At 38.4% G+C, this 27,220-nt stretch overlaps 1 protein-coding gene across 17 annotated transcripts in view; it reads right to left on the reverse strand.

Annotated features, from left to right (window-relative positions):
* Window positions 1-27,220, reverse strand: part of macf1a (microtubule actin crosslinking factor 1a) — a 171,386-nt gene that overhangs the window by 52,760 nt on the left and 91,406 nt on the right. For 16 of the 17 annotated variants that reach the window (XM_084130479.1, XM_084130478.1, XM_084130467.1 and 13 more), the window contains 32 exons: window positions 26,243-26,397; window positions 25,397-25,523; window positions 25,130-25,313; window positions 24,880-25,046; window positions 23,924-24,102; window positions 23,667-23,805; window positions 22,489-22,682; window positions 22,228-22,387; window positions 22,060-22,143; window positions 21,480-21,587; window positions 21,286-21,384; window positions 21,007-21,126; window positions 20,790-20,881; window positions 19,709-19,844; window positions 10,862-17,974; window positions 10,612-10,767; window positions 9,630-9,845; window positions 9,386-9,535; window positions 8,992-9,303; window positions 7,582-7,731; window positions 7,210-7,443; window positions 6,961-7,131; window positions 6,256-6,597; window positions 5,983-6,174; window positions 5,714-5,890; window positions 5,428-5,551; window positions 4,254-4,453; window positions 3,861-4,178; window positions 3,596-3,762; window positions 2,198-2,354; window positions 1,988-2,099; window positions 1,018-1,080 (listed from right to left, as the gene is read on the reverse strand). In XM_084130479.1, the coding sequence (XP_083986605.1) occupies window positions 1,018-1,080; window positions 1,988-2,099; window positions 2,198-2,354; window positions 3,596-3,762; window positions 3,861-4,178; window positions 4,254-4,453; window positions 5,428-5,551; window positions 5,714-5,890; window positions 5,983-6,174; window positions 6,256-6,597; window positions 6,961-7,131; window positions 7,210-7,443; window positions 7,582-7,731; window positions 8,992-9,303; window positions 9,386-9,535; window positions 9,630-9,845; window positions 10,612-10,767; window positions 10,862-17,974; window positions 19,709-19,844; window positions 20,790-20,881; window positions 21,007-21,126; window positions 21,286-21,384; window positions 21,480-21,587; window positions 22,060-22,143; window positions 22,228-22,387; window positions 22,489-22,682; window positions 23,667-23,805; window positions 23,924-24,102; window positions 24,880-25,046; window positions 25,130-25,313; window positions 25,397-25,523; window positions 26,243-26,397 (12,298 nt within the window). The remainder of the gene's footprint in view (window positions 1-1,017; window positions 1,081-1,987; window positions 2,100-2,197; window positions 2,355-3,595; window positions 3,763-3,860; window positions 4,179-4,253; window positions 4,454-5,427; window positions 5,552-5,713; window positions 5,891-5,982; window positions 6,175-6,255; window positions 6,598-6,960; window positions 7,132-7,209; window positions 7,444-7,581; window positions 7,732-8,991; window positions 9,304-9,385; window positions 9,536-9,629; window positions 9,846-10,611; window positions 10,768-10,861; window positions 17,975-19,708; window positions 19,845-20,789; window positions 20,882-21,006; window positions 21,127-21,285; window positions 21,385-21,479; window positions 21,588-22,059; window positions 22,144-22,227; window positions 22,388-22,488; window positions 22,683-23,666; window positions 23,806-23,923; window positions 24,103-24,879; window positions 25,047-25,129; window positions 25,314-25,396; window positions 25,524-26,242; window positions 26,398-27,220) is intronic. The other variant, XM_084130476.1, reaches the window with a different exon arrangement.

The following is a 27,220-nucleotide window of genomic DNA, read 5'->3' on the forward strand; positions in this document are numbered from 1 at the left end:
GGAGAACTTGCAAAATAGCAGGGTGTTCAAATACTTATTTTCCTCACTGTATATATATATATATATATATATATATATATATATATATATATATCAAATTTAAATCAAAGTTGCAAATTTAACTTATACGCAAAATTTGAATATTGCATAAAATATTTGCGAATAAAGAGACATTTGTGAATAAATGTGTTCAAGAGAACAAAATCGTCACTTCCTGGGAAGTTGGCGCAAAACATCTGTAATAAAAATGGAAGTTGCAATTGGGAAAGCCACTGTGGCTCTTTCTTTTGCGTTTGGATGCCTGGTGTTTGGGAACGCAATCGTGAGAATTCTGGGAGGGAATTAAACCAAATCATTTTGATGACAGACTTTGGCTCAGGCATTGCAGAATGATCAAACTCATCGCATCAAGTTATTTATTCGGTAAATGTGTTTCCATCATAGTTTATGTGCATGTCTCTTCATCGGATAAAAATGTATCCGCCTCAACTGAGCGTTATTTTTTGTGCATTTTTAGAATTTATGTGCATCTTGGTGCTACCATCTAATGTTTTTTATGCGATATCCAAAAATTCACATAAAAGTAGGTGGCTGGAAACATAGCTAGTGACAGCTGAACTCTCTTCCAGTTTTGTCAAAGCGTTACAATGGGAATCAATACACTAGAGAATGACTACACTATCTGAACAAACAGATTCCTTGCAAAAAGATAGTCTGAACAGTCCTTTGTATCAGATTTATGTGCACTGCACCAGTGTCAAAGAAAGCTTAAATGATTGGACAAATCGGACAAAGACAGATGACACCAATCTGCACATACTTAGAAAGCAAACTAACAGAACAGGACAAGAAGCAATGCAAATTAAAATAGGGAGATTGAGTGAAAGGGTGAGGAAGAGAGATGTGAAGTAATCGCGCCTGGGGGTGAAACGGAAAATGCAAATGACTAATAGTGAAAAGACTCCATAAATAAGGATGCTGCACAGCTCACTGGCTAAAGGTGTGGAGGAAGCTCACCTTTACAGGTGTGAATGCCATTTACACTGTTGGGGCTGGAAGCACCATTGAGCTGGGAAACACCTGGGAGAAAGACACACAGACACACGCTCAGACAACGCCACAATAATTCACAGGCATGCTGGAGCAGCACACGCACACACAAGCAGCTAGACAAACTCAACACAGAGGATTTAAACACAGAGCCACATATACAAACATAATATGCTCAAAATCAGTAGTCTGGAAGGTGGTAGATGTGATACTTCAGCCCAAAAGTCACCCTCATGTCATTCCAAACCTGTATGACTTTCTGTCCTCCATGGAGCACATTTGAATAATGTACTGGTCGCTCTTTTCCATGCAACAACAAATGAACAGGGAAAGGAGCTATTATGCAGCAAAAAGAATGCAAAAGCTGCATAAAAAAATAATCATAAAAAACACAAAGTTTGCATTGTATTTGCTGTATTTGATGTATTAAAACACTGTATTTGATTGAAAATACAGTAAAAAAGTAATATTGTGAAATATTATTACAATAATTACAATAGTTATTTCAATATATTTTAAAATGTAATTGAATTTTCAGCACCCATTACTCCAGTCTTCAGTGTCACATGATCCTTCAGAAAATATTCTAATAATTAATATTCAGCTGATTTACTGTTCAAGAAACATTTTTTTTATTATTATCAATGTTCAAAACAGTTGTGCTGCTTAATACTAAACATTTGTGAAAACCATGATACACTGGCATTCAAATGTTTGAGATAATTAAGAAAAAAAGGTAATAAATTAATACTATCGTTCTTGTGGCCAGGGATCTATAAGTTTGCATTTTCTGTTCCCTGGAAGAAAGAAAGTCATACTGGTTTTGAATGACATGAAGGTGAGTAAATGATGACAGAGTTTTCAGTTTTAGGTGTAATAGCTACAGACAAAGAAAAGGAACATTAGCCCTGAAACTCCACAATGTTGTTCTTCTTACCAGCCTTGTTTTTGGGGGCTGTGATGTTAATAATCAAGTTCTCAAGTTGTGAACTGGTCTTGTTTAACTCCTGAACTTGGCTTCCTTGGGTCTCCCATTCTGAGAGTAAATCCTACAAGCAAATTTATAAGACATGTTAATTAAAGCTCACCTCACTAAAAACAGAAACTGATGTCAGAACACTGTAAATAGAGAGAATTACAGCCCTACTTTAAGCTGCTGTGCTCTTCTCTGCAGGCCTTCTGTGCTTAAGTTGGGCTCTTTGGCAGGAAGTTGCTCTTGTACCGACTGCAGCCACCTGAGGAGGGAGCCAGAGCGCGAGCGAAACTCCGCCAGTTGCTGACCGCAGCTCTGGATGGAATCAAATCTGTGAAGGACACAGAGCAAGTTAGATGAATATGAACTATGAAAAAACTGTTTTGATTAGATTTTGTTAATGGTGAGTATTCACAATGCTGGCTCCAATGAGGCGACTTGTTCCACGTAAAATAAAATGGCTTTTGTGAACCCCATCTTATTTTTCAAATGTCTTATTCCTTTCTTAGTGTAAAATATTTTTAATAAAAAAAAAAAAAAAAAAAAACTTTAACAGCAGGAATTGGTCTTTTAAACCACCATAACAGAAAAATCTCTTTTAAACATACAGCACCAGACATCTTTGGCTAACTATGCCTCCTATTAATATGGCAACACTAGATGCTACTATTTTAGGTCATGGTGATAGATCAGGACATTGTGTGGGATATAACCCAGAGCCAGACTTCACTCCAGGCCAGCATGCCTTCTACCAATGTTAGCAGCAGCGAGTCGAAGGTCATGTCCTAACATGCTACCATTTACATATAGTTTATATTATAATAATCCCACTTCCCACTCACAAGTATTTCTAGAGATATGTGGAGTGGATTTAGACTTGAACACATGCCTAACTCATTTATGAGTCCTCTGGAAGTACATTTAAATGCCTAGAGCCCCAGTATGTCATCTTAATTTTTTTTTATGGCAGAAAGCATTCAGACTCTTATTTTTGTCACATGTCAAATGTCAAAGCAATTAGAGTTGGTAGGGCAGCACATTTCAAAATGAAACTATTGCAGAGAATAGCTTGGAACAAACTCACTATTGTGCTAATGGCTTATAGTTGCCAAAGGCATTGAGGGGGACAATATTACAATATCCTGAGTTTGATAACAGCATTAATTCTACTTCCAGTCTGAACAAAGAAGTTATGTGTGGAAAACAGGGATATCACTGTTAATTAAAACTAAAACTTTTTTTTATTATTTAAATAAAGCTGAAATAAAATAGTTTAAAAAAAAAATTTTAGAAGAAAAACTTGAAAACTAAACTAAACTAAATGAAAACTAGAAATGTTCAAACTAAATAAAATAAGATTAAGTTGAAGCAACTAAACCTAAAACTGAAATAAAAATAAAGTAAACCTAAATATCAATATTACAACAAAAAAACCTCTAAATTAAAATGACTAAAAATTAAACTAATGAAAAATGAAAATATAAGAATAAAAGCTAATTCAAAATATTAACAAAAAACACTAAAATAATACTGGCTGAAAAAAGCAATGTTTTCACAGCTCTTTCCACTCACCTCTCATTGACATTAGATTCCAAGTGTGCAAAGTCCTCAGAAACCTCTCTGGTTGTGTCCAGAAGGCTTTGTACATTGGCAAGGATCCCAGATTGGCTTAGGTCGGAACCAAGTTCAACAAATGCTTTTAATTGACCCGACTCTTGGGTAACTTCTGATTTCACCTCCTTTATTGAAAAAGAGACAAATGATGACACCTTCAGACATCGGCCAATAGCATGTAATCTTTGAGAAAGTATGTAAATCTGTGGCCTAATTCTCTAACCTCTATGGTCTGCCTGTAGTCATCCACACTGCAGTCTGGTTGGCCTACTGGGCTGAGAGCCCTTTCTCGACTCTGCGTGAAGCTGCGGAGGTCTGCGCTCTGGCGCTCAAAACTCTCCAACTTGGGCAAAAGTCCCCGCAACTCAGTCTCTCTATCTGCTTGCTTGGCCTGGGCTGCAGTGTAGCGCTGGCTCAAGTCCTGCAGTGCCCCCTGCAGGCCAGATGCCGTCGATGCATCTGCAGACTTCAGGAGCTTGGAGACAGAGTCCGAGGTGGCATCCACGCTTCCCTGCCTCGAAAGAAGCTCCTGACGTATTTTCTGTGGGGGGGCGGGGGAAGTTCTGGTTAAAGATCTCTGATACTGATGATTATGATGGTACATTTAACAAAATACCTGATTTTGTGTCAGGGCATCCTGAACTGCTTGAGCAGTGGGCTGGACTGATCCAGGTGATAACGGTAGGCCATCTAACCACGCCAGCAGTGCTTTAAGACCCTCCTGAACGCTGACTGATTGGGCAACAGCTGTTTGAAGCTGTTTGGCTCTCACTGATACTGAATCAGACAGGGTTTCAAAGCGCTTTTCCAAAGCATCTGTAATAACCAAGAGGATTGCATTAAATTATATGCAAGGAATAATGTAAAGTGGTCATTAGCACAAAATAAAATAGAGATCAAGTCTTGTATTACTTCTAAGGGTTTATTTTGTAATGATAACTGAAAATTATACTTTCAATCATAAAATACTTTTACATCAGAGTGCATTGATTGACCAATCGAAAATTAATATTCCAGAGAGTTGTGAAACACGCTCAAAAAAACAGGGTGCGTCTCAATCAGTTCCCTAGTTCAGTAGTCAGGGCACTGATCAGGGAGTCTGCCATTTTAAGGGCTGTCTCAATCTCAAAACCCTTAATGGAAGTTCTGAAGTGTGAAACATAAATCATACTAGCCAATTCGATAGATGTTTAAAAAAAACAAACAAAAAATATTTAATTATATTTCAACATAAACATACATCGCTAGACAGGTACTGAACAGGTACTAATAAATGTACGACTGAAATGTTGCAGGACACTTGAGTCTGTGACAAACGGTTCAAAAGTTATGGCCATTCGCCTTAATTTTTTTTGTTTTGGTCACTGTAGCGCCACCGTCTGGCTGATCGGAGCAAGGCCCAGAATAGACTGGGGGAGTACTCACCAATCCTCCAAGTTTCAGGTCTCTAGGCCTTACGGTTTGACCTATTATCTATTATCTATTAATAATAATAATAATAATACAATTCTTACAATTACAATAGGGTTTCAGCGCTATGCACTGGAACCACTAATTACATATTACAATATATTAAAATAGACAGCAGTCATTTTGTATTGTAATATTCCACATTATTACTGTTTTTACTTTATTTTTTTTATCAAATAAATGCAGCCTTGGTAAGCATAAGGAACTTTTAAAAAACACTTAAATCTTAGGCACTAAACCTTTCAGTTGTAGTGTATGTTCTGTTTTTTGAATGAACCTCCTTTTTGCAAGTTATTTCCTGGTAGTAAGAATGAAATTACCTGTAATATTGTTAATATCTGCATTTTTGAGAGTTGGGGATTCCTGAGTGCTGACCAGATCTTTTCCTGCTCTCTTGACCTTCTCAAGCTGTACCGAACGCTCTGCCAACTCATCCTGCAACAGCTGAGAGAAGACAGCAAAAGAGAGAAAAAAGCTAATTAATCAGGAGGATTCCTACGGGTAATGGAAATTTGCTTAGGTGATCATTTCCAGTTTATCTATCTGGTAAAATTGTTTGTGAGCTTTCCTTAAATATTTGAACTAGAAAAGAATAAATAATCCAACCTGTACAGTACTGAGAGTGCGCTGCAATGTCTGGGTGTCTGTTTGCTCTCCGCTGGGTTTAAATACACTCTGATTTTGCTCCCGAGAGCTCAGCCAGGAGTCTAAAGAACCAGCCTCATCTTGGTAGTGTTGGTATCGCTCCTGGAGACCTGAGAGACGGGTTCCAAGTTCTGAGGACTGAAAGACAGAACACAAAACATTCAGCATGTCTTCAGTACGTTATATGTCATTGCAGACTGAGAGAATATGAGGCTCTGTTTTGTACCCACCTTGCTGTGTAAGGAATTGTAGCGCTGTGTGGCATCTTGGAGCTTGACACTCACTACCTGTCTGGTTTCCTCCAGAGTTGGATCAGTACTGCCCACCCTCTCCAGGGCCCCCTGGACAGAATCCAGAACCTTCTGACCAGAGATGGTCACAAAACGCAGGTCTGCTTTGTGACAGATGACATCTTCTGCAAGCTGAAAATACAGAGAAACACATTCTTAAAGTCCTGAAGTACATTTGTAATGTTAGACATCACCATCAGTATATTTTGATACCTTTTTGTGCTCCTCTATCCTGTCTTTTAGGCCTTTTCCATCTGTTTCCCCATCCCCAAGTGAATGCAGCTCTTGCTCACTCTGATCAAGCCATGTTCCCAGGTTTCCATGCTCCTGCACAAACTTAGCAAACTCGTCTGTGAGGGCATCTACCCGCCTCAGTCTGTCCTGACAGTTCTGGAGACGCTCCTGATGCTGACTCTGTAGTCGGTCCAGCTTTGCTTGCAAGCGTTGTTTCTCCTCTGGTGGCACACTGGAGTCGGGTTGCTCCAGGAGGGAGCGGACAGACTGGGCCACCTGCTGAAGGTGAGCCTGTTGGGCTTGTAACTGCTGCAGCTCGGTCTGGTGCAATAAAGAAAAGCCAAAATGTCAAAGGGAAGACAGCACTGCAAACTTGACTGACTAAACTGAAATCTTTCAAATTGACTGAATATTCTTGAAAACTGACTTTAATATTGACATTAGAACTTTTACAACTGAATGAACTTGCTTTGAAACTGACTTTAGAATTAACTAAGCTTAATTTACAACATTAAAACTGAACTATAGACCTGAGTAAACTTACTTTACAACTCTAAAACTGACTGAACTTACTTTAGAACTGAGAACATTAATGCACTTTCGAATGGAGTTACCATATTGGTAAAACATTGTGAATTATTGAGAAAACATTGAGAATTATTAACAGTGATTTAAGAATCTGACCTGAAGCACGTCTCTGTGAGAATTCAGAGCATTCTCTTGTGTTACTGATGTCGGGGTGTCAGTGACGCTGTCACCAAATGACCTCCTCTTTGAGTCGTCCAATGATGACAATTCTCTGAGCAGTGTATCTATACTTTCCTGTGTCTCCTGCATCTGCTCCTCTGCTTTAGCCTTGGCAATGACAATGAGTAAAAAAATGAATAATACACGCTGACAAATTGAAAAAGAAATGATATGTGAACAGCTTACTCTTTGTGTGTTCTGCTGCAGTGTTGTGACAATGGCAGTGTCTACTTGAGCTAGTGAGGACTGGATTGATTTTGTAAGTGAGCTGTGCTGCTCCTTCATTTGTGAAAGAGCCCCTTGTAGTTTAGCCCTCTCTTCAGGACTCAGACTGTCACCCCGGTCAGACAGGAACTCCTCCACTGAGCGGATAGTATCAGTCAACAAGTCACTTTTGATCTGAAGGTCCTTCTCCGCCTCCTATAGTTAAAGGGTACAAACAGTAACAATGTTTTATGTACTACAGATGCATATCCCACCCCCCTTTTGCCAGTAATCATACATTAATACTTCTCAGACAATAGATAAGTGAATGTCAGATGTCTCTCTTTTTCTCACCTTTAGCTCTCTTTGCTTCTGCTCTAACGCGTTCACATCATCTGACTCAACCCCAACTTTCTGATTGGCCAGGAGGCTGGCAGCCCCCGCCAACCACATTGTGAGATTCTCCAGTTTTTGAGAGCATTCTGCCTTCTGCTGCTGCACAACCTATATCCCATCATAAGAAAGGGAGTAAGAAAAGTGAGGGGAAAAAAGTTTTGCATTTGGTCTATTATAATCATAATTAAGTGCTCATCATATATTTCTTTTAACCCCACAAAACTCTCACAATTATAAATATGCCAGGTTTCACACAAAGTAAACAATGTACACTCGTTGAGCATGATGTGTCCAAAGTCATCACACAAAGCACCCAAAAACACACAACAGGCCAGTGAAGCAGAACAATAACAAAGACCTTAGGACAAAATATAAAAGCTGGATATTTTCCTCTCTAAAAAAACAAGCAAGCTATACAGTGAGGCTACATTTAAATCTTAGCCTTTTCCAAATGTGTCTTCTGAGGCAATCTGTAAGAGCAAGGCAGACAGGTTAATACACACATGTTATGTTCATACACAGGCAGCTAGATGCAGGTGGCTACAGAACAGGGCTCAATAATAAAGAATTATGTTTATTTAAATAAGGTATAGTTATCTAGCTGGATAACATGCATGAGGTTTTGTCAAAACTATGACTTGTGATAGTACTGAAACCATCAGTTAGAATGGGTTGAGAATTATATACATGTTCAAAAGCATTAAGATTTTGCACCACATGGCATAATTTACTAAAAAAAGTGTGAAGGTGAAGTATGAATATTGTGACAGTAGCATATGCACAGTATGTACTGTATAGCTATACATTTCCAATATATTTTAGCTGTACATTTTTCAGGTATAATTGCAAATTTAATAATTTATAATTGCAACAATTTTGTTGTTGTATTTCTGAATAAATATATATTATTTAATAAATAAATTTAACATTATATAAAGATTTCTTATTATGTTAACTTATTTTTCTTGACACATAAAAATATGTTGCTAAAAAAATGCTAGTAAGGCAACTAGAAATCTAAACTACTGTCTTAACTGGGCCAGCAAACACAAGTCATTATTGTGGAGTCCTGCAGAAGCATTATTAAAACAAAAGATCAGCATTATCAGCAATACTGGCTCTATAAAATTAACTGAACAAGTAGAACATACTAAAATTTACATGCACATGAAGATCATTTTGATTTTAAAATGCAGCATTCATGCTAACAAGTATTCATGCATGCATCAGTAGTGTGGTTTTCCTTTAATCATTATTAATTTTCCTTTATCACAACTGAATGATTGTGAATCAGTTAAGTTAAAAGTAAAATGGAATATTCTTGCTCTTAAAATAGCAGCACAAGCAGTTATTCATCTGTTTGCAAACCTCTCTATCCCTTGTTTGTCTCTCTTTTTCCATTTTCTCTTCTTTTTCTTTTTCCATTTTCTCTTCTTTTTCTTTCAGTTCTTTCTTCATTCGTTCATTCTCTATCGTCTGCTGAGCTGATAGTGCCTCTGCCCTGGCATGACTGAGACCAACAGCCTGGTGAAAGACCCTCTGTAGCTTCTCCAGCTGTCCAAGGAGATGCCTGCTCTGATCAGGCAGCAAGTCCTGTGCATGCTCAGAGATAAACACCTGAATATTGAAAGCCACATTGCTGACTTCATTGGATCGGGCAGCGAGAGAATTCTGTATATGCTGTAGGGGGGAAAAAAAGAAAAATGAAAGACTGAAAAAGATACCATCACTATAACTACAATTATCACTGTTGATGTTTTACCTTGCACAACTGTTGTTTACGAGTGATTTCTGCCAATGTCAGTCCATCTACCCCTGTTTCTTCCTGCATTTGTGTCTCAGTCTCCTTAAGCCACCTGAGAAGATTGTCAATTTGCTCTTCCAAAGATTTCAGCTGACTGCTTACAGCTTCCTGCAAAAATATAAAAACCGTGCAAAGAGATTTAAAAGAAACTGCTCTGGCATGGAAAAACCTCTAAACTAAAATTTGTATGAATTTTTCTTACGTTTTGTGCATCACGTTGTGCTTGTAAACCCTGCAAAGTATTCTTGGCAAGGTCCCTGGATGCACTGTAAGCCCGGGCTAAGTTTCGCCCATCTTTGTTCAGGGCCATAAGCAGCTGAGGAGGAACATCCTGAGGGTGAGACTCCAGTAACTGTGTGGCAGCTTTAGTCTCCTTCTGCACTTCTGGTTCCAAGTCAGTAATTTCCAGGAAAAGAACCTGAAAAAAGAATTTAATGAAAATACAGATAGTTCACCAAAATGTTTTAATTCTGTCATTAATCACCCTTATGTTGTTCCAAACCTGTAAGACTTTCATTCATCTTCGGAACACAAATAAAGATTTTTTTTAAACAAAATATTAATGATTTCTGTCCCTCCCTTGACAGCTACCCAACTACCACTCTGATGCTTCAAAAAGTTCATAAAGAGATCATAAAACTAATCCATATGAATTGAGTGGTTTAGTCCAAGTAATTTTCTGAAGAGACACAAACACTTTATATTACGAACATATTGAATTTAGACTTTTTTAATTCACATATAAACATTGATCAGCGAACATAAACAGAAGGTCAACTGAACCTGCTTGACGCACGAGAACAAACCTCTTGCGAAAGCTTTAAACGTGCTGCGTAACACGAGAATGAACCTCATTGGTTCTCACGTCAAGCGAACATGCTCGTTTACCAGATCTGATGTGTGCACTGATAAATGTTTATATGTAAATAAAAGCCTGAGTTTAATCTGTTCAGCGTATAAGCGATCATGACTCTTCAGAAAATTTGGACTAAACCGCGCAATTCATGTGGATTAGTTTTACGATCTCTTTTTCGAAGTTTCATTAAAAATATCTTCATTTGTGTTTCGAAGATCTCTTTCGAAGTCTTATGGGTTTGGAACGAGGATGAGTAAATGATGACAGAATTTTCAATTTTGGGTGAACCTGTTACATCAAAAATTTTGCTGTAATATAAAGCTTGTACCTCCGTCTGTCTGATTATGTCATCCAGTGTGGAGAGACTACGACCAACAGACTGTTGTTGCTGCTGCTTAAGGCGGACTTCGATGTGTCTTACCATGGAGAGCAAGGCCACAATCTGTTGGTCATGCTCTAAGCACTCTTGGCGGGCAAGTGAGGACTGAAAATAAAGGGAAAATCATTAAAAAGAATCAAGTAAACAGTATTTGCAATAAACGACACAAAAAAAGTCAAGAAAAATCTTTATTCTTTACCTTGCTAGCTTTTGTAGTGTCCCTGCTTATTTGTTCAGTATTTATTTGAATTTCTTCAGGCCGCCTCTCCACTAAACCCTCTGCATATTCCTCCACATCTTCTTTCTGTGTGGTATCAGACTCTGAGATCACCTCCATAAGGGGTAGTCCAGAAATTGTACATTCTTGAATAGAAGGTTTATCTGTGGCTTCATAATCACTGAAAGGAGGCTCCTTGTCTCTTTCTTGATGAACTTCATTGCTTACCTTCTTCATTGCTGTTTTGGCGATTTGTAATGGAGTACACACCTCATTTGACAGAAGCTCTTTGGAGACCTTCATTACTGGGACACATTTGAGGGGTGCTGATTTAGCAACTTCACTGTCAGTCACTGCAGTGCTTGATGGCAAGGTCAGTTTAATCTTAGGGTCTATCAACTTTTCATCTTCTGTATATAATGGCTCAATGCTTTGTTCTTCTGCTGTTCTTTCTTTGTTTTCCCCTTCTAAATTCTGGATTAGAACCAGTTCTTTCTGGTTTACATCTACAATGTCATTAGAGGTCTTCTTAGATGGAATATTCTGATTCATATCATCCACACTTAATCCGGTGTTTGCACACTTGTCAGGTTGATCTTCTTCCTGTTTTTTAGCTGAGGAGCATGCATCAGTATCAGACCCAGGTAGAACATCCTCTGCAATGTTTGGCACTGACCTTTCAACCCTTTCTTTAATTTCTTGTCCCGCTTGCTGTAGTTTATTGTCCTCCTCTTTACTTTGAGGAGGCTTAATGCTTGTCTTTTCTATAAAAGTCTCCTCTTGGGTGGTCTTGCGGCGTTCTCCATTATTGGCTATTTGACGCATTGCTTCTAATTCTTCAGCAGCTTGTTTTTCACTCACCCCTCGCTCAAACACCTTCCTAAGAATGCTTTCCTTAGCTTTCATCAAAAGTATTTCCTTCTGTGCCATTGCCTGGCTGGCTTTCTCAAGGTCACACTTCACACTTTCTTTCTCATCTGACTGACTGCTTTGAGGTTGGGCCTCAGGGATCACAGTCTTCTGCTCTTTATGAGTCTCATCATCTCTTTTCTCTTCTCCTTCAATAAATGCTTGCTTAGCTTTTTTACTTTTGCTTTTCTTCTTCCTCTTCTTTTCTGATATCTCAGTGCCAAGGTCCTTAAATACCTCAATAGCTTCCTGACCTGGGTCTGTTTTTTTTCTAGTTGTGACACTATGCTGTGTTAGAGTCTTCTCTTTCTGATTTGCAATGTTTTCATGATCAGACTCATGTTTGGGGGTCTTAGTTTCATTAGAAGTTCTATCCATCCCCATTTCCAAACCTTTGCCTTGCACATTCTCATCGCTCTCTGGCACAGGTGCAATACCACCACTTGCATGGGTTGTCTCTGATATCTGTACTTCGATCACCTTCTCTTTGTCATCTTTCATAATAGGCTTTTGACTAGTGGTAAAGCTGTCTTGTCCATCAACCTCTCCTTTTTCTATAGGTAAAATTCTGGCTGAGGTGTCTGAAACTTGTGCCTTTTCAGCATTTTCTATTTTAGCTTGCTTACCATTTTTCCCTCTGCCTTTCTTTTTTCCTGGTACCTTAACTGTTTTTGTGGATGTAGAAGCACAAGGATCCAAACCAGTCTTCTGCCTGTCCTTAATTTCCTCTGCTTTGGAAAACAACTGATCTGCTTCTAGCTTAAAACTATGCCCTTCTATTTGCTCTATAGATGGGTTTTGTTCCTTGTTTTGAAAGCCATCATCACTGTCTGAGAAAATGACTTTAGAGGTTGCAGGCTCACTTACTGTCTGCCTTTGGATCTCTGTCTCTCCTTTTGTTTGCTCTGTAGATGGGACTTGTTCCTTGCTGTTATCAGTGCTTTCTGAGAAAATAGCCATAGAAATTGCAGATTCATTGACTGTCTGCCTCTGGATTTCCATCTCTATTGTGTGGTCATGTGAAGCTGTTGAGTTCTTAACTTCCAGCTTTTGCCACTGTATCTCAGAAATATCTTGGGGTTGCTCAGGGCTTTGGATTGGCTGTGAATTGATATCTTTGCTTTTTGTGGGCTTTATCTCTTTAATGGCCTGCTGAAGTCTTTTCTCTGCTTTCAAGGTAAATTCAGTCAGGACCTCCAAAGATGCATCACTTCTGTCCTCCATCACTGCATCAACCAATTGTTCCTTGCTTTCTGAATCAGGACCGACGTCCAGTTCAAGCTCCTCTTTTTTTAGATCTTTTATTTCGGCCTCTCTAAGATATGGTGATGGTGGTGGTATACTCAATAGATTTTTCTCAGGTAACATTTTAGTAGGGCTAACCTGATCTGATACCATCTCAGGAAGAAGAGGACAAGGCGTTCCATTTGTTGAGGAGGCTGATATTTTGGAACTTTTCCTCTCATTTTCATCTAAATGGCACATGTCATATTGAAGTTTAGCAGCCATTTCTGTGGATATAAGCCCATATCCAATTGCCTCAGTGATGCTGGGGACCTTCTGTCCACTGGCTGGATTGAGCAGCCCCCCTTTTAAGACTTGATTTGTTGCAATACATTTAGCCATGTCTTTATCAACTAAGCCTTTATTTATAGCCTCTAGAAGAGGCAAACGCTCTCCACTGTAAATGTTAATGATACCCCCCGTATCTGCTTGACTCTGCAATACTCTTGCTGCAGGTATGGGATCCACTTGGCCTGCTTTAATTGCCTGTGGTAAGGTCATCATTTCATTAGTTTGTTTATGTGGAACACCTCTGAAAGGTCTCACTTCAAGGAATCTCTGTCCTGTCGCAATGTCAATTTTACCCTGGTTTATCAGCTCAGAGTAGGGCACAATACGAGCGTTATGAGGGTCCAACAATCCGCTTTTCACATTGGGTAACTCCATAGCTTTATTTGCCGTTTCATCATCTAGAAGGCCTTTAGAAACAGCTTCACTCAGAGTAAGCCTGCTTTTTGATGCATCATCATAAATGGAACCTGTAGATGCTTGAAGAAGTGAAGCGTCTGGATCTAAATTAGTTGGTGCCTGGCCTTTGAAAGCCTTTTCCAGTGCTTTTAACTTTGGAGCAATTGTGTGATCCATGAGACCCTGGTCAAGTGCATCCACTACAGTGAGGCGAACACCAGAGCCATGATGCACAATGCCACCTTCTGCAATCTGCTGACTTAAAATCGTCTGAGCCACATCTTGACCAATTATGCCACTCTGAAGAGCTCGTTCCAGTGGGACTGTCTTTTTGGTTTTTGGGTCCACCAGCCCTTTCATTTGTAACTGTAGTGCCAACTTGGTTTGCATTGCATTTGGATCTGAACATTTTCCCCGACATGACTTTTCCAAAGCAAGAAGCTTCTCCTTCCTACCCTCTTCAATTAACCCAAGGTTGGCTGCAAGGGTAACTGATACCTTCTTGTCTCTTTGCAGGTCAACTATTCCCCCTGACACAACCTGGGCTTCAAGGAGACGAGCAGCTGTATCAGAGTCCAACAGGCCAGCTTCAGCAGCATCCTTAATTGAGCAGAGGCGACCACGCTCCACATCAATGACACCGGCAAAAATCTTTTCTGAATGAAATACACAGGTCATCAAGTCCTCATCCAACAGGCCTTCTTGCATCACATCCTCAACACTAAGGGACTTACAGGCATTACTATCCAGAAAACCATTAAAGAGACCAGCTTTTTTCATAAGCTTAATAGCAGTGTGCCCTGGAAGCAAACCCTGTGCCAGAGCTTCATCCAAGAGAACTTTTTGGCCGCCTACACTTACAAAACCACCTTGTTGCAGTTCCATAGCCATACTCTCAAGCTTCACATCATCATCACTTAGTTCCACAGACAAAGTCTTAATTTCTGAAGGGTCTAATTTCTCATCTTTATCAGGTTTATCAAAGATGTCTTTATTTACCTCTTGTTCAACCATTTTCATTAGTTCCTCTGACTGTTTTGCAGTCTTGCTGACTTCATCTGACTTGACATTTAGCGTATCATATTGTCCTAATTTTACAGTATCTTGGATTGAAGAGTGTGCACTGCTTTCACCCATGTCAAATGATTTTTGCTCAGTCATCTCTAGAAATATCCCACTACTCTCTGCTTGTTCCAGCTCAAGTGTTTGCTTATTTTTAGATTCATTTAGTGTTGAATCTATAATTTGATTTTGAGAAAACGTCCCTTTATCTGATATATTCTTCGGTAGGGTTGAGCTTGTATCCAAAGGCACTATTAAGGTTTGGCCTGTCCCTGTCGAGGGTGCAAGATGCTCCTCTGTCATTTTTATAGTCTTGCCCATATCTGTCTTCTTGCTGGCAATTTCTTTTGTTTTAATCTTGGTTTCTTCATATTGATCAGATGACAGAACTTTCTTTTGCCAGTACTCTTCTTGTGAAGGCTCTATAAAGGCTCTTTCTGTGCCTGTCAAGGTTGGAATTTCTTCCTTTGATTCTTTTATAGTCTCACCCATTTCAGTGTTCTTCCAGTAAATTTCATCTTTTTTAACCTTAGGTTTATCACATTTTCCTGATGACAGAACTTTCTCTTGCCAGACCTCCATTAAATTTCCCTCTGTGCCTGTCAAGGGTGCAAGATCTTCCTCTGTTCTTTCTGTTCTCTCGCCCATATCAGTGTTCTTCCAGGCAATTTGACCTTTTATAATCATTGGTTCTTCATATTGTCCTGATGCTAGAACTTTCTCTTGCCAAACAACTTCATGCATAGGCTCTATAAATGCTTTTTCTGAGCATGTCAAAGCATCTTCTTCTTGTCTTTCTTTTGTCTCACCCAAGTTAGTCTTGCTGGCAGTTTCATCTTTTTTAATCTTGGGCTCTTTATAATGTCCTGATGACAGAACTTTCTCTTTATGAAAAGGCTCTATAAAAGAGCTGTCTGCTCCTGTCAAGGGTGCAAGATCTTCCTTTGCTCTTTCTAATGTCTCACTCTTTATTGCAGTGTCCATCCAAGCTATTTTACCCTTTAACAACTTGGGTTTTTCATTTCCTCCTGGTGACAGAACTTTCTCTTGCCAGTCATCTTTATGTGAAGGCTCTAATCTTTTGACAGTCTCAACCACATCAGCCTTGCTCTCAAATTCATCTTTTTTAATTTTGGGTTCTTTACATTCTCTTGATGACAAAACTTTCTCTTGCCAAACCTCCGCATGTGAAGGCTCAATAAAAATTCTGTCTGTGTCTGTCAAGCATGCAAGATCTTCCCCTGCTCCTTCTATAGTCTTACTCATGTCAGTGTTCTTTCTGTCAATGTCATCTTTTACATCTACATAGTCTCTCGAGGACAAAACTTTTTCTTGCCGAATCACTTCATTTGAAGACACTATAAAGGCTCTGTTTGTTTCTGTCAGCGGTGCAAGGTCTTCTTCTGTTCTTTCTATTGTCTCTCCTATATTAGTGATCTTGCAGGCAATTTTACCTTTTATCTTGGGTTGTCCAAACTCTTCTGAAGACAGAAATTTATTTTGCAAAACCAAAGGCTCTATAGAGTTTCTTTCACTGGCCACCAAGGGTGCAATATCTTCCCCTGCCACTTCTATAGTCTCTTCCATATAAGAGTCCTTGCAGGCAATTTTATATTGTATCATTTTTGGTTCTTCAATTTCTTCTAAATCCTTTTCAATCCCACTCATAGCTATGCTGTCCACTGTAAATCTAATGTTGTCAGAGATTTTGTGTTGGACTGGTCTGGCAAGGTTTGTGGTTTTAACTTTTTCACATAGTAGTTCTACCAATTCTGGTTCTAGTAGTACTAGGCGTTCTCCTGAGTGAGCATCAATGTAGCTGTGTGTCATAACTTGAGTGAGAAGTTGGTTTTGAACCTGCTCTTCTGACCTGCCTTCCTCTGTGATGGAAAAATCATAACTGAAACCTGCACATGAGGCAGGGGGTGATGAAGAATAGGCAGATCCTGAACTCAATCGCTTCATATATGAGGAACTTGACTGAGTCACATGGGAAAGGACATCTGGAACCTGGGTCTGTTTTAGGATCTCCACTGCCTGAGGCTGAAGTATCTTCTCAGCTTGATGCAGAGGGACCACCTGTCCACTCTCAGGCAGATATACTGCACCAACAGAATGACGTTTTCTCAGGGCTTTTGCAGCAAGCTCTCTACTGACAACACCCTGCTGAAGTGCCTCACTTACAGGAAGCAGCTCTCCTGATTCTGGCCACAGTATTACTGCAAAAGACTGTAGAGATTCCAGTACACGTAAGGCTATGCGAGGAGAGAGGAGGTCTCTTTGAATGGCCTCATCCAGCTCTAGACGGTCCCCACTGACTGGATCTATTATTCCCCCTGCTTGAAGCTGTCGTGTCATGAGGGTGCAGGCCAAGTCCTGATCCATCAGGCCATGTCGGACAGCCTCATTAACAGTCAATCTGTGTCCTGACCGGGGATCTGCGATACCTCCAGCAAACAACTGAGCCTCCAGAAGTCGAACTGTGACATGGCGGTCGATGAGGCCCTCTTGAACAGCATGGAATATTCCCACCTTTCTGCCAGAACTTAAGCAGACAGTTCCTCCTGGCTTCTGTTTAATTGGAAAAAAGTGCAGACCCGTCTCCTGATTGAAAACACAACGCTGTTGAAAGTCAACCAGACTTAGTTTTTCTGCTGTATTTGGATCAATAAGTTCTCGTCGGTAAAGACAGGACTGCAGCTTTTGACAAAGATCGGTGGATAGCAATCCCTTCTGCCTTGCATTATCCAGGCTGATCATTTCTCCATTGGAACCAACCTTCAGGCCGCCTGTGCTTATCTGCAGCTCAAGTATACGGAGCCCCACCAGCTCCTTTATGACACCTTCTTTCACAGCAGTGGCTACTGGTAATTCCTGACACTCAGCAAATTTTGCTGTGTTGACAAGACAAAGGGCAGTCTCTAAATCTTTCAGTGATTGGTAGGCATGTTTATCAATTAAACCACTGGAAAGACCTTTATCTAATGACAGGTAATCAGGGTAGGCAGGCTGAAGTAGACCACCCATGACAACCTGTGCCTCTAACAGTACATGACAGGTGTCTTGATCTATGAGGCCACGCTGTGCTGCCTGAAAAACTGGAAAGGTTTCCATGGTGCCAAGGTCAATTACTCCAGCGATGACTTTCTGATCCTATGGAAAGATAAAAATCATAATTTTAAGAATGGTTCTCATTTAGTTATTTTTATTCAAAATTTAACTAGGAGGGAAAGATAAAAATGCCCGCCACCATAGTTGGAGTAACTTAAGTCAACATAAGAAGCAATCATCATCTTATTACTAACATTCATGCATTATTCATGAGTATAAAGAAAAATGTAAAAAAATTGCAAAATTTAAAAAAAATTGCAAAGTATAATTTTTATTTATTTATTATACACAAAAAACACAACAGCTCAGCATTGCAGTGTGAAAAAAATATGCAAAAATGCACAAACTGAACGCTAAAAATACAAGAGGACAAAGAAAAAAACAGATAGAAATCTTGAGAACATATTGCAAGGTCAGAAAGAAAGCAAAAGTAAGAGAGAAAGCAAGCACTACTTACCATGTGGGGTGGTACGCACACACACTGATAGACCGAGGATTCGGCCCTATTAATTGAGGCGCAATAGGGTGAGAAGCCGGATGTTAGCGATCTGCATGCCACACTCCAGCTGCCTGATATGCTGCCCGGGACTGACTAACAGACTACTTTCATACCTCTATTACCTATTTTCATATGCATTGTTTTTTAAAATATGTTTTGAGACTTACCATGAATTTGATCTTAGTTGGTAAATACACATTTTTAATTACTTATCAACTAAGGATAGTCCTGTATTCTGACTAACAGTTTTTTCTTACTCCCAATTCTGAGATGATGTCTTACATTTTCTCCCGGCAGCTGTTAGTGATTTTGAAGCAAAATGCTGATTAAATTTCACAAAGAAATACAGTATTAAACACATGGACTGAAAACAGACAATATCACACATACAGACACACAGACAAACAAACAAACATATAGCTGTGATCTGGACACATCATGCTCAAACAGTGAGGTGGAGGTTTAGCTGGCTTTTTGTGCTCAGTCTATACCAATCCCTAGGAAAATCTTTTGACCACTGCTTTCTGATAAATCTATCTTGTTTATATCTTTAACTTTGGGCCATTCAAACACAAACACACCATTGTACACACAGTAATCACTACTTAATGACTGATGCATGAGTGCACAGTTCCACACAATGTTTGTGACAGCAAATGGCAACAAAACAATATGAATGTAATGACATTTATGCCTTTACATTTACATGTTTACCTGTGCCTTATTCAAATGAAATGTAAAAAAAAAAAGAAACTACAATTTGAACGTGGCTTTAATGGACACTAAAGTGGCTATGGAAGCTGTTTCGGATGCCAAAAAGCTTTTATCACACTATTCTACTCTAATGAGCCGATGAGTTGCGTTTAAGCAGATGTGCTTGATTAATATGAAAAATAAAGATGGTGGGTGTGTGGGTGACATGATATCAGGCATGTTGAATAAAATGATTTAGATTTCACACCATGCTATTAATTTTTTTATAACTGTTAAATAAGACAATGTCTGTGAGATGTATGAACGTGATGATGAAGGTTAAACCACACGTGACAGGCAACATAAAAAACACAAAAATGATTCACTCGCTCAAGCTCACACATACACACTGCTATAGCATGTCACTAGCACACTGACAATGCTTGACCATAACAAAGACCAATATATAAAGCAATATATTTCAGAAGCATTGTTTCAAGACACGCTTTTTGCTGTTGAAGCTCGCTTTGGCAAAGTTGAACACTGCTGTCACTGGCGACTTCCCCTTGGCCATCTAACTTTACCTTGCGCTTCTCCTCTTTGGCCAGCTGCTCCTCCAGTTTTTGCAACTGTGTGGCAGAACTGTCACACAGTTGAGTGTAGTTGGCTTTCAGCTCATCCAGCTGCGAGACCACCTGGGCACGCTCTTCAGACGATAGCCTAAAGATATATGAGCTTCATTAATAAGTGTGTGTTTGTGTTTAAGTGCATGATTATTTAACATTTACCTTAGAGGTGGATGTGAACATTATAGCACATAAACAGCATAGTACATAAAGTACATAAAGCACCCCCCAGTGGTCAGTGTTGTTATTGTTAACTAAAACTATTAAAAGTCCTATTTGTTAATTGAAATAAAATAAAAGATAAATATATAAGATGAAAAATTTCATCTATTTCAGGAAAATTAGAAATATTTTGGCAACTAACTGAAAAGAAGTTTAAGTACAAGAAATAAATTTACTAAAAAATGAAACTGAAATTAAAATAGGCACATAACAAAATTACAAAAAGACACTAAAATAAAAAAATAAAAATAAAACTGAAAATATAAAAATAAATAAAATTAAAAATATTAATAAATACTACAATACTATATAAATATGACCAGAATATAATATAATATAATCAAAAGCAAAATAACATTGCAAGGGTCAAGGCACACAACTGACATTTTAAAATACTAAGAATATTTTTCAGTATATTTTTAAAGTCAAATAAACATGTCTTTACTTGCAAAAAACTAAATGTATTACATTTAATCAAAATGTATTTTCCATGTATAACTTATTTCTAATTTCTTAATTAACCATTTACAATATTTTAATAATATAAAGCCAAGTCTTAGCCCGAGTAGGCTACTTCTCATTCTTCTTTATTCCACTGCATCTTCTGACAGGCTATTTCTTCTTGTATCAATTTTTTATAAGAAAAAAAATAAAAGACTACAACTTTAATAAGACTAAAAAAGTTTTAATCTTAAGAAAAAGGTTTTTTTTAAATATGACCTGAAATAACTTAGTACTTGTATGCTCTGACATCGACTGGACTGACTTGGTAGCACTTGGTATGAAATGTGTTGAAGGTTGTACAGGGCAGACTCACTTGCTGGCCTGCTTTGACATCAGGAAGACTTGTGTGCTCCTGATAGCTTCAGCAACTTCCTCTTTTTTAGCTGCTAACTGCTCACTAATAGCCTAGAAGTGAGACAGAAACAGTATTTTCAAAGCCACTTACATCTACTTAGTGTTGATTGATGCACTACTGTCTGTAGAGTACCTAAAAATATATAATATTCTAATAGTTAACACTCTAACCGTACCTGCTGTGCAGCAAGTGATGGCTCGGCAGATCTGCCAGCGCGCTCCTGTAGGCCCTTGACCCAGCCAAGCATCTCTGAGACCTGCCCCACTCGTGCCTGCCTCTCCTCTTCCACCTCTTTCTGTACCGCAAAGGGGAAACATTTTAATTTGGCATGCATCAGATGATGAAACCTGATGTTGTCTTCATTATGTGCATACTTGTAGGTATTTATATGTGCAAATATACAGTAGGTAAAAATCAAAGCTAAAAGTAGGAGGCTTAGAAAACCATAACATACCTCTTCCTCCTCCAGTCGTCGTAGTGCATCACTGATATACTTGACATGTTGTGTTGTCAGGGTAACCAGAGCTGTGTAGCGTGTGCGTAAATCCATAAACTAAGACGGAGAAGAACAATGTCATTAAAGCATTTAGGGTCAACACAAAAACCAACATAACCATCAAATTAATGTCCTGGTTTCCCTGCATTTACCTCCTGTGTGATGACATCTGATGAAGAGTGCATCCTCCTCCTTTTCACAGGGGACTTCTGGGTTGATTCAACAAAAGCTCTGAATGTCATAAGTTGGAGTTCATAGTCCTAATGCATACATAGAAATGGGGTTATTATCATTAAGTAAAACTATTAAAACATTTCTGCTGACATAAAGCTGAAACAAAATATGATATAAATATTAGTTGCTTAAAACTTAAACTAAATGAAAATTTGCAACGTTGCCTTGGCAAAAAAACTGAAATTAGCATAAGTTTAAACACTAAAATTATTAACTGGGAATAAAAAACAAAACAAACTAAAACTGAAATAAATAAAAAATAAATTAAACCTAAATAAAAATATATATTTTTTAAATAAATAAAATGACAAAAGCACATAATGAAAATAAAATAAAAGACAAATAAATAAGAATAAAAAATAAAAATAAAAGCTCATTCAAAACAGAAAAACACGGTATAGTATGGAGACATTTATTTTGTGAAACAAGTGTTTATGTTTCCATCTCTCCATGATGACTGCCATTAAGCAGTAGGCGACACTGGTCACTGGTGCTTACCTTAACCGCAGCGCAGTACTGTTTAGAGTACGTCTGGCACTCATCCAGTTTGACCTGGTTCTGTTCGATCTCAGCCACCAAGGCCTACAAAAGAACAGATACTGAATCAAACACTGCTTTGTTTTGCAACACTGGGAGGTATTCATCAATATCAGTGTCCTCTCTCACCGTTTGCTGTGCGAGCTGTTCTGACAAAGCTCTGCTGTCGGTCTGCTCGGGTTGTGTGTTCTCCTGTTTTTCTGTGGTCTCCTCTATCCAGCAGATGAGAGAGTTGTGGCCTTCTCTGTACTGCTGCAGCACTGAGCCCAACACCTCAAGATCCGCTTGCCTGTGTGACATCACGTTTCATTTTACAATCTGGAATATTACTTAATATACTGGTAGACATCCTCTCTCGGTCTCCCTCTTTTCACTTCCTAAACAACTCACCGTGTCTCCATTTGCCTGCGCACTCCGCTCCACCTCTCTGTGAGCTGGTGTGCTTTCTCCTGGTAGCGGTCCAGTTCAGGGCTGCGGTCAGAGTGTAACTGGCTGAGCTGGCTTCCGACCTCTCTAGCCTGCTGGACCTCTAAACTCAGACTCTGGAATATGTGATCCTGTTCCTCCAGCTCTGAATGCCATTTCTGCAAGTGTGAAATACAGAGTATGAAATGCAATCAAAACGGTAAAGTCGCCTATCGACTATTTTTGATAAACAACAGACTGCAAGTCCTTAGAATATCCAAAACAGAGTAGTACAGGAGCAGCGTGGAGTTACGATTTGAGCTTCAGATTTGTTAAAATATTTGAACTTTTGCATCTAGACCGTATGTGGCCACATGACCGGATGTATTACTAATCAAAACTATGGAGCCTGAGGTGAGAAATATTTTTGCACTTTTCTTTAAACTCTATTTCAGAAAAATTGGCAGTTATGAATAATGTCTGAAATAAGTATTTTATAATTAAATAACTATTTGAGTCGATTAGCCATAGAAAATCTAGTATGCTTTTCTTTCACATTGGCGGTCATTTGTTGTGTGTGGATATATTCATACATTCATAATTTTTTCATTTTCCATGGTGAATAAGAGGAGGGTAGTGGCTGCTTCATGACCAGTTTGAAAGCTCTGTGCAACTGCCACTTGGGGGCGAAATGTGACAATTGTATGCAAATATTGGAGATAGTGAAAAGGTGGCTTCAATGACAAATACATTTTTTTTAACAGTCACTTGTCGCCATCTACTGGTGTAATGATATAATTGATACAATCTTTATTTGAAGCATCAAGTTACTTTCAAAAGTTGATTTACTCTATATTTTGATCGCTACCATAGACATAGTGTTTATATACAAACTATAAACTGTGTACTAGTACTTCTGTGAAATCTGAATTATACTAACACAGAAATAATGATACTGTGTGGTTGAAAACACAATGCCAACGCAGATTTGAATACTCCGTTTTGATCTTACTAAAGGTTTAATAGACATAGCCGAATCGTTGTCGTTTAGGAATAAGATTATGTGGATGTTTGAATCAAGTTCGAATCAAAATCTTTTAACGATTAATCGTGTAGCTCTAGTTGAGATATTAATCAGCTAGTGAAGTGTCTGTGTGTCTCACCTTTAACTGCTCTCCCAAGGCCTGGATTGCAGCAGTATCAGCGGGCACAATATCCTCTTCACTTAGTCGACTCTCATTCTTTCTCACTTGACTTTCTGCAGCCTGCAGGCTTCTCATCAACACATCTACCGTCTTCAGTCTGGCAGATGCAAAAAAAGACACTCAAATCATGTTTGTCGTTAACGTTAAAAAAGGCTTGATGACTAGTTAGGGTAGAGTACATGCATATATGTATTATAATGCCTTTGTACACTAACTTTTGCAGATAAACGGAGGAGAGGGAGTTGAGTTTCTCAATGTGCTCTACGGCCAGGTTGAGCTCAGAGCGTAGGACAGGCACACTGGAAGAGGTAGGCTTCTCCTCAAAGAAGCTCACGCAGCGACGAGACACCTCACCCAAATCTGACTGAAGACCCTTTAAATCCTGCTGTAGCTTCTGAAACACCATTAAAAGATTCTTCAGATTACATTTATAAAGACTCCATGAAAATTGCATTAAAATTGCAGCTTTAAGTCCATGACTGTTACATTTGAGATAATCTGCTAGAGTTCTCCTAAAAGTTGTCAAAATTAACTTGCAATCAGAGGCATATCCTATTTTTTGTCCAATAAAATGCTTACTATTATGTTCCCATAGCCTTAAATGTCTCTGGCTACAAAGTCATAGTTCATGACAGTGACATAAACAGCCTAAAAGTAATTTAAAAAAAAGATATATACATTTCTTATTTATATATTATAATTTCTTATTTTAATGGAACATATGTCAAAAAAAAAAAAAAAAAAAAAAAAACTGTGCTCGTAAAATCATTTAATAAGGAAATAAACTGAAATAAACCTAAATTAAAGCCATACAGATATATTTAAAATAGTTTTAATTATTTCATAAATAATAAAATAATGAAATGTACAAAAACCAAACCTAATAAAAAGGACAAAAGCACATAAAATTACTAAAACATACTAAAACTAAAATTTAAAACAAAAATAAAAGCTACTTCAAATAAATTGAATACTATAATAGTCTATAAATAATACTATAAAACTATTTGATCACTGTCAGCAACATACTGCAAAATATTAAATATTTTGTCGAATTAACAGTTTTTTCAATTAATCGGACTGGTTTATAAATGTACATCAGCTAAAAACTGTAGTACAGACTGACCACTGATTGCCCAGTAGAGGGAGTAGTTGTGTTGATCAGACTCACCTCTTGCTCTGCTATGTGAACTGCATTGTCTGCAACATCTCCTGATATTGTGCTGGGGTGTGGAGTCTGTATGCCTTGCATCAGCCTGCTCTCTGCTTCCTCTAGGTGCGACTTGATGCTCTGCAGCTCTGAGAGGTAAGCACGAGAGGCCAACTCATCCTTCTCCACTGAAAGACAAAAATAATACTGAGCACCATGTCATATGGTTTCATAACATGATTAATACACACAGACACAGTAACCTTCTTACCTGTCTCCAAAGAGACCAGCAGCGCTTGGCAATGTTCACGGCAGTTCTCAGCATCTCTCTCTATCTCACGCCGTTCAGTCGGTGTGAAAAGCGCGCTCTCACGACTATCCGTAAGGAAGTCGGACAAGTGGGCGTCCAGGTTGTTTAAAGCCTGCTGCCTCTCTGCTGGGGCCTGCAAGCGCATCTAGAGAGACAGACACATGATTATGAATAACGTCTGAAAGAGTTCCAATAAGAGAGGGAAATTGAATGAACTTTGGTACTAACTGTGTCCAGACTCCAGGAGGAAATATTTAGTATGTCTTTCTGCAGGTAGTGGCAGGAGACTACGCTCTTCATGTTAACATGCAGCTGGTGCCATAGAGACATGACGTTCTGGTACATCTGCTCCATTCTATGCACAGATGTAAAAAAATAATGATTATCTTACAAAGTTTATATAGTTGTTTATGCAACAAAGACAATACAATATCAAAATGAATGCTATGTACTTTCTTTTTAAATGTCCCTTGTTTTATAGTGCGCAATTCATCATTCAAAATGAAAAAAAGACATATTTTTCCAAAAAAACATGAGAGGTGTTTGCCCCAGTGTTATTTTAGTTTTATTTATATAATATTAATTCATATTTAGATTTTCTGTTTTCATTTTAACTTTAGTTTGAGTTTTAGCAATTTTGTTATGTGCTTTGGTCATTTTTTTTGTATTTGTTTAATATTTCTATTTAGCTTAAATGTATTTTTATTTCAGTTTTAGTATTATTAGTACTTATTTGTCAAGTTTGTTTTGTTCAAGTTTTTTCATTTAATATTTATATTTTAATTTATTATAGCTTTATTTCAATGAATGAAAATGATTGTTAACCATTTCAGCCATTTACAACAACAATACTGGTTTGCCCGTTCAACACTTGCCACTAAAACACCTGGGATGTACCTACACAGTTGCTAGAATTGCTAGGTGATTTTTAGGGCATTCTGGGTGGTTACTTGCTGGGCCAAACATTACATAAACATAGCACGTTATTTCTATGCCGAATGTGATTCCTGCATGTGTGTGTGAGACCCTCATTAACGTGTTTATTGGGAACATTTAAGGATCTGTGTACTGTACCTGCTGGCAGTGTCGATGGCTTCCTGGTTAGGGGGAGGAATGGTGAAACACACAGATGGAACCATGGCCTCATTTCCTGTAGGACTGATGACCTTCCACTTAGTCCTCTGAGAGTTATCCTCCAATACACATTCCTCTCCTTTGCTGATTGTGATCTGAGATAGAGAGATGGAGATAGAAAGAGAGTGATAGAGAAAAAGGGATGGAAGAAATATAACAGGTAAGGGAAAGAGGATTTGAAAAATTGAGCAAAAAAAGCAGAACTGATGGTCAATGTTGATTAAAAAGTAAAGGGATTTAAAATATTAACCAAAGGATGAGGAATAAAATGTTAATGCTAATGGCCTTCATATGAGTTGAATTACATGAAATATGAATTCCATGGAATAATGCCTTACTGTGCTAACATATCTTTACAACTGGCAAAAAAAATTAAAAAAAAATTAAAAGCTCTTATCTTTTAAAATCACTTTAATGTCAAATTACAGTTGCTTTTGTAGCCTAGCTTTGCCTTAGGCTAACATGAAAGCTAAACGCATCAGTAACGCTAAAGGCAACACAATTAAAAGCATCCTGAGTCATTTAAGCAAATTAAAAATCAAAGAGAACATGTGAGAGCACTTTCTAGTGCCCCACCTCAACTCTCACCCTATCCCCTTGCACACAGTGAACATTATGCTTTTTTATATATTACGTATGGATATGAAATTAAATATAAAAGAGGGTTACCACCTTTCTGACTGATAAATACAATAGAATTAAAATGACATAGCAAGTCTACATGCAACATGCTCCCACCATGGAAAATTGATGACATTTTGGGCTGGAATAAAAACACCTAATACATAATATATATGCTCTATTTCACATTAACAGTGTATGGGACGCCTGAGGTAAAGCAGGGGTCCCTTGTGTGCAGGGCCAGGCCAGAGAGCAAAGGTCAGAGGAGAACGGTCGGCAATAGTACCTGAGAGTTGG

The sequence above is a fragment of the Abramis brama genome, assembly GCF_963993115.1.
Source record: "Abramis brama genome assembly, chromosome: 12".
Taxonomy (NCBI): Eukaryota; Metazoa; Chordata; class Actinopteri; order Cypriniformes; family Leuciscidae; genus Abramis; species Abramis brama.